Source organism: Diospyros lotus, chromosome 7, assembly GCF_014633365.1.
Source record: "Diospyros lotus cultivar Yz01 chromosome 7, ASM1463336v1, whole genome shotgun sequence".
NCBI lineage: Eukaryota > Viridiplantae > Streptophyta > Magnoliopsida > Ericales > Ebenaceae > Diospyros > Diospyros lotus.
This window is the reverse complement of record NC_068344.1, coordinates 26,128,893-26,139,431: the sequence shown is the minus strand read 5'-3', so window position 1 is coordinate 26,139,431 and position 10,539 is coordinate 26,128,893. Positions and strand designations below refer to the sequence as shown.

The following is a 10,539-nucleotide window of genomic DNA, read 5'->3' as shown; positions in this document are numbered from 1 at the left end:
TTTGCGATAGTGTAAGGGTAGAGTAAGGGTAGATTTGAGCGAAGGTAGAGTAAGGGTTGATTTGAGCGAATTCTAATTAGATTTGATTTGAAAAGAGACGGATAGTCTTAGTGACTAACAATAAAGAGTAATATTATTTATCTAGACTATTTGATATCTTTCATTAGACAATAAAAATATGTATAATAAATATAGATATTTATATTTTTTTATTACTTAATAAAAATATATCATTTATACTGAATATGTATCTCAATTTAAATAAATAATATTTTAGTAGCAAAAAGAAGAGGTGAGAGATGGTGGGTTTGACCAAATTTGTCAATCTTAAGTTTAGTGATGCTTTCCCTGTGTTATATTATTATTATTATTATATCCACCAACCATTCAAAATTTCAGACAAACTAAAAAGAAAATAAATAAATAACAAATTAAAGTCTAGGAAGCAGGCAGCCAACCATTTCCGTCCGAGAGTCAGAACCTGCCCCGATTGCTACCCCTCAACTCATGCCAGTCAGCAACTCCTTCCCTTTCATCTTACTCCTCCATTTCGCTTTCCCTCTCTGCAAATCAATCAACAAGAAAGCCAATCTCTGAACTACCCAGATTCCAAAATCTTGAATTCTCCGAACCCTTTGAAGGAGACGATCCAAATGGGTTCACATACCATCTCTTCGCCGGAAAACACAAACAAGCCCATCCCTATTCCAGCTCAAGAAGACGACCCACCAAACCAGACCACCGCTCTTCTCTCCTTCAACACCGACCACTCTTCCCTCCCTCCTCCACCACCCGCTACCGCCCTCATTGCCTCCCTCCTCAGCGCCACAGCTATCTCCTTCTGCGCCGCCGTTGCCTTCGCCTTTCTATTCTTCTCCGGCCGGAACCATTCCCCCAACACCGTCGCCGAAGTCGCCCGCCCGCTCGCCAAACTCAGCCGTCCGGTCGTGCTCCTGGTCTCCTCTGACGGGTTTCGATTCGGGTACCAGTACAAGACCCCGACGCCCAACATTCACCGCCTGATCAACAACGGCACCGAGGCCGAAACGGGTCTGATTCCGGTTTTCCCATCCTTAACTTTCCCGAACCACTACTCGATCGTAACTGGTCTCTACCCGGCTTATCACGGAATCATCAACAACCATTTTGTCGATCCTCAAACCGGCAACTTTTTTACCATGGGCAGCCACGATCCCAAGTGGTGGCTGGGGGAGCCATTGTGGGAAGCCGTGGCCAACAACGGGTTGAAGGCCGCAACCTATTTCTGGCCCGGTTCCGAGGTGAAGAAAGGTTCCTGGACTTGCCCGCAAAATCTCTGTAAGCAGTATAATAGTTCAGTACCGTTTGAAGAGCGAGTTGATGCTGTTTTAAGCCACTTTGATCTTCCGAAGAATGAAATTCCGGTGTTCATGACGCTGTATTTCGAGGACCCAGATCACCAGGGGCATCGGGTCGGGCCGGATGACCCTCAAATCACAGATGCCATTGCTAGGGTTGATCAAATGATTGGGAGGCTGATTCAGGGCTTGGAAAAAAGAGGGGTTTTTGAGGATGTGAGTATAATCATGGTGGGTGATCATGGAATGGTTGGAACGTGTGATAAAAAACTAATCTTTCTGGAAGATCTAGCTCCATGGATTGAAATTCATGAAGACTGGGTTCAGTCTTATAGTCCATTGTTGGCAATTAGGCCGCCTCCAAATTTGGATGCTTCGGATGTTGTGGCAAAGATGAACCAAGGATTGGGGTCCGGCAAAGTTGAGAATGGGAAGAACTTGAGAGTTTATCTCAAGGAGGAGCTGCCCGGCCGGCTGCATTACTCAGCCGGAGACCGGATCCCGCCGGTGATCGGGTTGATCGAGGAGAGCTTCAAGGTGGAGCAGAAGAGATCGGCCAGGAAAGAGTGCGGAGGATCCCATGGCTATGACAATCAAGTGTTCTCGATGAGGACCATCTTCATCGGCCATGGCCCTCAGTTTGGTCGGGGGAGAAAGGTGCCATCTTTCGAGAATGTTGAGATTTACAATTTGGTGACTTCAATTCTGGGCATACAAGGAGCTCCCAACAATGGAAGTGCTTCCTTTGTCAATTCACTTCTGTTGCCTAGCAACTGATATGCATATCCATTCGGGGATGGCATGCAGCTCGCTTGTTGATTCGGCAGATTGAGTTTGAAACTGCAACATACTTCGGTTGGTTCGGTTTAGAAGTGTAAAAGGGTTTCGGAGCTGGCATGTGGAGTATAATCACGTAGAGTGAGGAGTTTAGATTGTTAGATGATAAAGGGGTCATTTGGGATTTTTTTTTTTTTTTTTGGTTGGGGGGGGGGGGGCATTGGCACTCGATTACAAATAGAAGTATGAAAGTTTATTATTAAGTAAAAACAAACGATTTAAGGCATCGGCCATTGAAGCATAATACAAGGGAGACACTACATGTAATTCTGGTGATTATACGAACCATATGTGACTCTTTGAGATGTATAGTGGAGGCAGAGGCAATTATTTTTGTACAACAATTACAAACATCTTTGTACTTTCTTTTCTTGTGATAACAAGATACGAAGACTAAAATCATCGTACTCTCCAAACAAGGCTGTGACTTGTCTTTTTGAGTTTGGGTATGAATGTTAACATATATATATACATATATATAATTGCAATGAATGCTGATAAATAATGTGAATGTAGGCCCTTTTTGTTGTCTTTTTGTCTTGTAATTTGAAAATGTTGTCAAAGCATGTGGACGAAAATGGATTCGTCATGGAAGGACAACCTGAAATCAGCATATTAGGGCAATATGCGAGTACATGTGAGGAGTATATAAATAAGTGAAAATCTATTTGCAGTAGTCATATGTGTTTTTGTTGTTCACAATCATATTTTACTAAAATTTAATATCACTAGTAGAGAAACAATCCATTTTTGTCCTTCATTTACAATCACGAATATGTTCTTCTCCGTTCATCATCGTCGGCGACTTTAGTCGCCGACTTGCTTCCTTAACAACAGCCACAAAGGGTTTTAGTTGTCAAAGAAGAAGGAGGGAAAGAGATTGAGGGCTATCGCGATGATGAACAACACACGATGATGACCCAAGACAACGAGCAAAAGAATAAGACGTGTTGGCCAAAACGAAACACGAACCGTCGACCCATGACAGTGGTAGTGATATACATGGAGAAGATGACGACAACAACAGTTACCATAGCGGTGTTGATAGCCGTCGCATTGAACACATCCCAATCCTAACGCCATGAACGCGTCCAAATCCTAAGGTTTGAAAGCGTTCAAGCGTCCCCAAATCTTAGGATTCGAGACGCATAATTCCTAACTTGCACACACACACACACATATATATATATATATATTATATTCTACATAATACATGTAAGTTTGGGAATTACACGCCCCCAAATCCTGGGGTTCGAGGATGCCTTCATGGCGTTAGGATTGTAACATGTTCAACGCACTAACCATCGATAGCCGTTATGGTGGTGGTTGTCGTTGTTGTTTTCTCTATGTATGTTGTGGACACTACCATGGTTGATGGTTTGTATTCCGTTTTGGTTAATGCCTCTCAATCTTTTGCTCGTCGTTGTGAGTTATCGTCGTGCGTCATTGCCATAGTTGTCGATCTCCTCCCTTTCTTTTTCCTTGATGACCGACAACCTTTGTGGCTACTATTAAGGAAGCAAGCCACCAGTGATGATAAATGGAGAAAAACATATCTGTGGTTGCAAATGAAGGGCAAAAAAGGGTTTTTCCTCTACTTTATTTTAGTGATATTAAATTTTAGTAAAATGTAACTGTGAAGTGCAAAACATATGGTTGCTGTAAGACCCCGTTTCGGCATAAGGTCGCCACGTAATTTAAGCAAGTTTAGAATATCAAAAAATTGGCTTGATAACAGTTATAAATACCGAATCGACTACAGGGAATGCCTCGGAGTAAAATTGTTTGAGGGAAATGATACGACTTTGATAAGCATACTAAGATTGGATTTATGATATCGAAAGAAATCAAATCGGGAATAATTTTTGGTACAGTTAAAATGTAGCTGTCATTTAGGCTGCAAAATCGAATCTTTGTAAGAGACTCCCAAAAAATCAACGGAACCCTAGGGGGATTCGGTTTTGCGTAAGGATCAACCCTTCAGTGGTTTTGGGATGAAACGACAGCCCGGTGAGGATACTAGGGCAAAATCGTCACTATTGAGTAACTTTGAAGTTATTAATTTTGCGTTTTCGGTATTGTAATGCAAATTAATTTGAGGTTTAAGGGCATAGTTGCAATAAGAAAATTTCTCAAGTGATACTATAATCAAATTAAGGATTAATATGTAATTTTTTTTAAATATATTAGTGTAATATATAATTATATATATATAGATATGTATGTTCGTAGCAACGCAGGGGCTTGAGGCCATGCCTCTGCAAATTCATCCCATGCCCTACAACTCCAAATCTCCAAGCCCTGCAACTCCAAATCTCCAAGCCCTGCATGATTTAGAAGATTTCATACACAAAGAAGAATATAGGCGAGGCAGGCGTGAGGCAATGGTGTGTGATGCCTATAAATAGGGGAATAATGAGAGTAGAGAGGCATGGAGCTTGAGCTTCGGCCGAGAGAGAGGCAGAGAGGACTCAGGGGATTGAGAGAAAGAGGGAGATAGATCGCGAGAGAGAGTGATCGGCCGAGGAGTGGCCGTTTCCAGCGGCCATGGCCGCGAAGTAGAAGCTTCGATGCTTGGCCATAGCGGATAAGGAAGAAAAAACAGCAAGCGGGTGACCGGCAGCGGCTGAAACATCGACCCAACAAGGTATGTGGGTGATCGAAAGGCTCGGTGGAGGCCCAAGAAGAGACAAAATAGCAGCCATGGCCGCGAGCTCATGACCGGACGCAAAGTAGGGGAGGCTACAATGGGCGACCGAGGGTATGGTGCAGCTCAGCAGTGGTCCGGCGCGACTGAGGAGGCCTGGGGAAGGCCAGGTGGAGGTCGGCGGAAGGCCAAGTGACAGCAGCTGCATGGCTGGTGCACGCTGTGCGGGAGTTGCAGGCACGAGAAGAGGAAGAAGAAAGAGGAGAAGAGAAGAAAAAGAAAAAGAAGAAAGAAGAAAGAAAAGAAAAAAAAAAGGAAAAGAAAGAAAATATAGAAAAATCTTAGAAAAAATTTTTGGAAAATAGGGAAAGGAATTTTATTAATATTTCGGAGATTTTGGACGAGAAAATGGTTCGGGCACAAGTTTCGAGGATATGACACGCATATCGAGAAAGTCTGAGAGGCTAAGTTAAGGTAAGTAAAAATTCTATAAAAAATTTTAAAAATTCAGAAATATTATTTTATGAATTTTCATAATAAAATATTCGAGGAAATATTTAGTTTGGATTTATTGAGGAAAAATAGGAAGAAATAGAAAGAAAAATAAATAAAATGCAAGAAATTATGGAAAATAAGTTTTAATTCTTATTTAAATAAATGTGGTGATTAGGATGCTTTGAGACTTAAAGTTGAAGTGACTTGTGCAAATTGAGGCGATGCACGAATTTCGAGACAAGACACTAATATCGAGGTAGATCGATAAGCTTGAGAAAGTAAGTGGTACTTCCTAATTAAATTTAGTTTTATGAAAAATGTTTGATTTATAAATGATTTATGTTTAAAAGACCTGATCCTCGAGAATGCTTTCATCATATTGGCATGCTCTGATATGTATCTATCACGTAGACTACATACATGACATGCTATGAAATGTATATGTACACGTTGGTATCATTGATCACACGCATTGTGGCTGTAGGGAATACGAACTGGCACCGCTGCTTTACCAAGGGTGCCCTCATACACCCCGGCTTCGAAAGAGGTGGCCGCAAAAATGGTGAGTAGCATGAAGGGTGCAGTTGACCCCTACGATGAAGTAAGACATTGCATACATATATGATAAAATATTTTGTGCCTTTACTTAGATAATTCATCATCTAACTTGGGTTTTGCTCCTAAAATATTCAAACGTTCTAAATGGAGATTGTAGCAGATACGAGAATGAATAAGGTATAAAATGACACTTAACAGAATGCATCAAGAATGAAATGTATGTTATGTAACCCATGTATTTAAATTTTGCTACTTTGAATTCTGAATGTTTTGAAAGAATGATAACATATAACCCTATTTAGGGTTAATATTAGTTGAGAACTTATGTTTTGTATTAAGTTGGGTTGAGGAATGATGATGTAAGAATTGATTTATGATCAAATGTTAATATATCAGGTTCAATCCTTGCTTCCGTATATGATGTGTGCATAATGATTCTCTTTCGAGATAAATGAATAAGAATTTTGGGACGAATTTGAGGAATGATGTGGTTTAATATTGATTTGAAAAAAAAAATTTATTATCCTAAATTATAATGCGCATGAGAAAAGGGGCGTTACAGATGCAAATTGAATTTCCCTTATAAATGGACGATTCTGTGTCCCATTTTAGCAAAGTATGTGTTGTTGGCCGTGACTGAGGGGATATATGCCCAGTTCACCCTTCTCACCCCATGTTTATGTTATATATTAATATTATTATCTAATAATAATAACATTGGTAATTTTATGATGTATATATATATACATATTATAATTTATTCCTTAATTTACTTTATTTAAATAAAGTGATAGCTCTGGAATGAAAATACATGTACTTTGGTTTAAATTTAAAAAGACATACTTTCAAATTTTAAAATTTATATATTTTTAAAGAGTTGTGACTTTTTTAAAGAACAAGTCTATTATCAAAAGATATCATCTTTCAATAGATTGTCTTCTTTAGTTTTTGTGTCTATTAGTAGGACCGTTCAATGTTTATCAATAGTGTGGGCATTTAGAATGCAAAATGAGACAATAATCCATCTATTCCCCTTCATTCAATTAATACTATCTATCTTTCTATTTACTCTCTATTTTTTTCTCATTTTTGAGTTGAGTTTTTGGTAGTAGAAGAGATCAAAGAATGCAATTTTGATTTCTTAAAGTTAAACATTGTATTCTCATGGACGGATCCAGGACTTCCCCAGATCCATTAGTGATTTCAGCCCCTCTCCCCTCTCAAATAGTTCAAATTTAAGAGAAAATTTGAGTAAGGGTTAAGAGTGGCATCTAGATCCGTCCATGTGTATCCTAGAGTTAGAATTTTTATAAATCATTTATACTTAGTGAAAAAATTACTATCCTAAAGCTAGTTTTCTTGAAAACGTTTCGCCTAATATATTTTATATTCTTAGTTTATCTTTTCTCTATTTTTGTTATTAATTACTACAACAGTTTAGTCCCCCAGCAACAGATAGGATATCAATGTTCTTTCATAAACCAAGTGTTCAACAACGTGATTAGAAATTGTAGGTCACTAACTGTTTCACATCACATGGAGCTTAGACATGAGGTCAAGCCGACGACTTGTGTCTAAACAGGTGCATGTTTAGACAGACTGTCAACATGACTTGCTTGGAGCTGCCTCGTCCCAACCCCACGGTCATGAACCTATCTCAAACTGGGACAGATTAAGAATCTATGTTGAGATAAATTGAAATTTTAAAAAATTATTATAAGAATCTATGTTGAGAGAAATTGAAATTTTAAAAAATTAATATAAGAATTTTTTTATAATTAAAAAATCAATACAATAAATTGTTATTAATATTATTTGGGTTTGTTTAAAATTAATAATAGAATTTAGATAGGTTTGGTCTTAAACTTATAATTTTTTACTTATAAACCGGTTATAGTCAAGAGTAAAAATCTACGCCTCACAGATTTTGAGGTGGATTATAATTTTTTTAAATTAAATTATTATTAAAAATTAGTTTTTTATATTAAAAAATTAAATATAATTGTGGGCTGCTCTAGGCTACATGTAAATCCGCCAGTAACTTTTATAAACAATACCTAACAAATAACTCTAAAATTAAATTCGAGATGAGAAGAAAGTAGCCAAATATCTTCCTCCAAGTGAGATAATTAAGGGCATCATCTATCATGACCAATATTAAGATGAAAATGCCTCCAGAGATCGAGCAATCGAAGAGTTGATATGTTGAGTTTGTATCGGTGAGTCGTAAATTTAATTCTCATTCCACGTAATGAGATAAATCTCACACTTATGATTTACATCCTCTATCGAAATCAAAAATACGAGCAACGAATATTGCACAAAAACGATCATCCCAGAATTAAGATGAAGATAATTATACTAAAAACTCTTTCTCTCTCTCTACAAGATAAACTTTGACTATTATTATACCTTAATGAGCATATAAAGATAGTTACCCCAATTACAATCAATCACCCTTTCACATCTATTACTTATACTTTTCATTGGCTACTACTACCCTACATTCTTGTATTTATATGATTTGCAAATTATATTATTCATACTCTCATCAATTATTTGCTTCCGTTCACCATTTGATTAATTCTTACTTTAGGATCCAATAGTGTTATTGGCCATAGCTTGTTGTAACGTTTTATTATAGTTAGTTGCATGTATCGTGATTATCAACATATTCTATAAGGTGTTTTATTTTTATATCGTGGAGTCAAGTTAATCTATTATTTCTTATTAATTATTTTTATGTCATCATAATCACTAAAAATACTATCAATCATTAAAGTAAATTGACATCTAAATTAAAAATACTGATTATAAAAAATAGATGCAAAAATTGAAAAATAAGTACTTCTTATTGTGTGCCCACAAAAAAATAAAATAAATTAAAAATAAAAATATCTATAAAAATATTGAATATCATTTAGTGAATATAAGATATATGAAATGTGCATGAAATTATAACTCCTTATAACAAAGTTAATGTCCATGGTCCATAGATGGACATTATATCTATAGAAGTATTAATTTGATGAGCATATGCATTATATTTATAGAAGTATTAACTTGGACATATGAACATTATATTTATAGAAATATTAACTTAGTTTTGATGATCGATAGACATACGAACATTATATATATAGAAATATTAACTTTGACATATGAACATTATATCCATATAAGTATTAACTTAGTTATATATGATAGACATTATATCTATAGAATTATTAACTTAGTTATAAGGGGTTATAATTTTTAAGGGACATGATATAATGTTCAATCCGATTTAGTGATTTTTTTTTTTTTTTCATTTAGCCCATGCACATGTAATTTTATTATTAACTCTTAGCCAAATTGTAGTAAATATGGATTGTGTACTCAAGATTGTTCGCCCATAACGAGTTTTGGATCCAACTCCTAATTTAGATTTAGACCCAAATTCATAATTAAATATGCAATCGTTGTCTGCGAGGAAAGAATAATCGATTACAATTGAATCCCATTTCCTCATTTCATGTTGGAAGTGGGTAGTGGATGAAAAATCATGATATGTATATATTAGTTATATATATTGTAGAAATGATGCAAAAAACAAATACATAAATTGCTATGAGAAACGGATTTGAAAACTCTCAAACATTTAAAAAAATCTCTATGCGCTTGTGAAACATTTAGGCTATGAAAATAAACAATTTTTATTGTGATTTTGTTTAATACTGGTAACTCAACCAATCAATCTTATTTTCACTGTATAAATTGGGTAAGTTCAATTTATTGTATGAAGTATTTGGTTTCATTATTTCTAACACAAACAAAATCTTAAGCCCACAAATTCCATGAGGTGTGAAACCACTCAAGCATGTCAAAGATCACTCAAATTACTACAAGACCCAATATTTTTCATGATGTCCAATTCGGTACAAAAACAAGTTTGTCTCAATATTTGATTCATAAATTTTTGTTTTTAGATCTGACTCTCATTCGCATTAAAGTATTTTTAAAATTTAAAGATATATTCAATTATAAAAAATGTTTTTTTAATTTTGATTTTTATTAAATAATTGAGTCTTTCATTAAAAAATAGAAAACTTAGACTATGTTCTCTTTATTTTTCAATTTTTAATTTTGAGTTTTGAATTCATTTTTAGTTTTCTATTTTGATAGTTTGTTTTTAGAAAATTAAAAATGTGTTCTCTTTACTATTTTGAAAAACTATTTCTCAAAACAAAAAATAAGAAAATACATTCTCTTTGAAATTTTGAAAATAATTTTTTAATAATATTTTATTCAATAAATTTTATTACTTAGTAAATTAGAAATATTTAATGTTATTATATTATTAAAAATATATATATATTTTAAAGTTAATGAATTTTGTAATATTTTTTTCATTACAATAATAAAATATAAATAAATAAATATGTTTTGAGTTTAGAGTTTATTTTAGATAAGAATATTCAAAACAACTTTTTGTTGTTTTGAGTTTTCTTTACAATTTTTTTTTTCAAAAATGCATTTTTAAAAACAATAAAAGAGAACGCGTTTTCATTATTTTAGAAAATCGAAAACTAAAAATGACTTGAAAACAGCAAAGAGAATACAACCTTAGTTTTCTAATTGTTTTCAATTTTATATTGTTAATTTAAAAACATCATTTTTTATATT

General features: G+C 35.0%; 1 protein-coding gene across 1 annotated transcript; it reads left to right on the top strand.

Moving 5' to 3' along the window:
- Window positions 1-456: 456 nt before the first annotated feature.
- LOC127805789 (uncharacterized) lies at window positions 457-2,540 on the top strand. Its single transcript, XM_052342568.1, has one exon. It carries the CDS (start codon window positions 654-656, stop codon window positions 2,112-2,114), a length of 1,461 nt encoding a protein of 486 aa, XP_052198528.1. The 5' UTR covers window positions 457-653; the 3' UTR covers window positions 2,115-2,540.
- The last annotated feature ends 7,999 nt before the right edge of the window (window positions 2,541-10,539 follow it).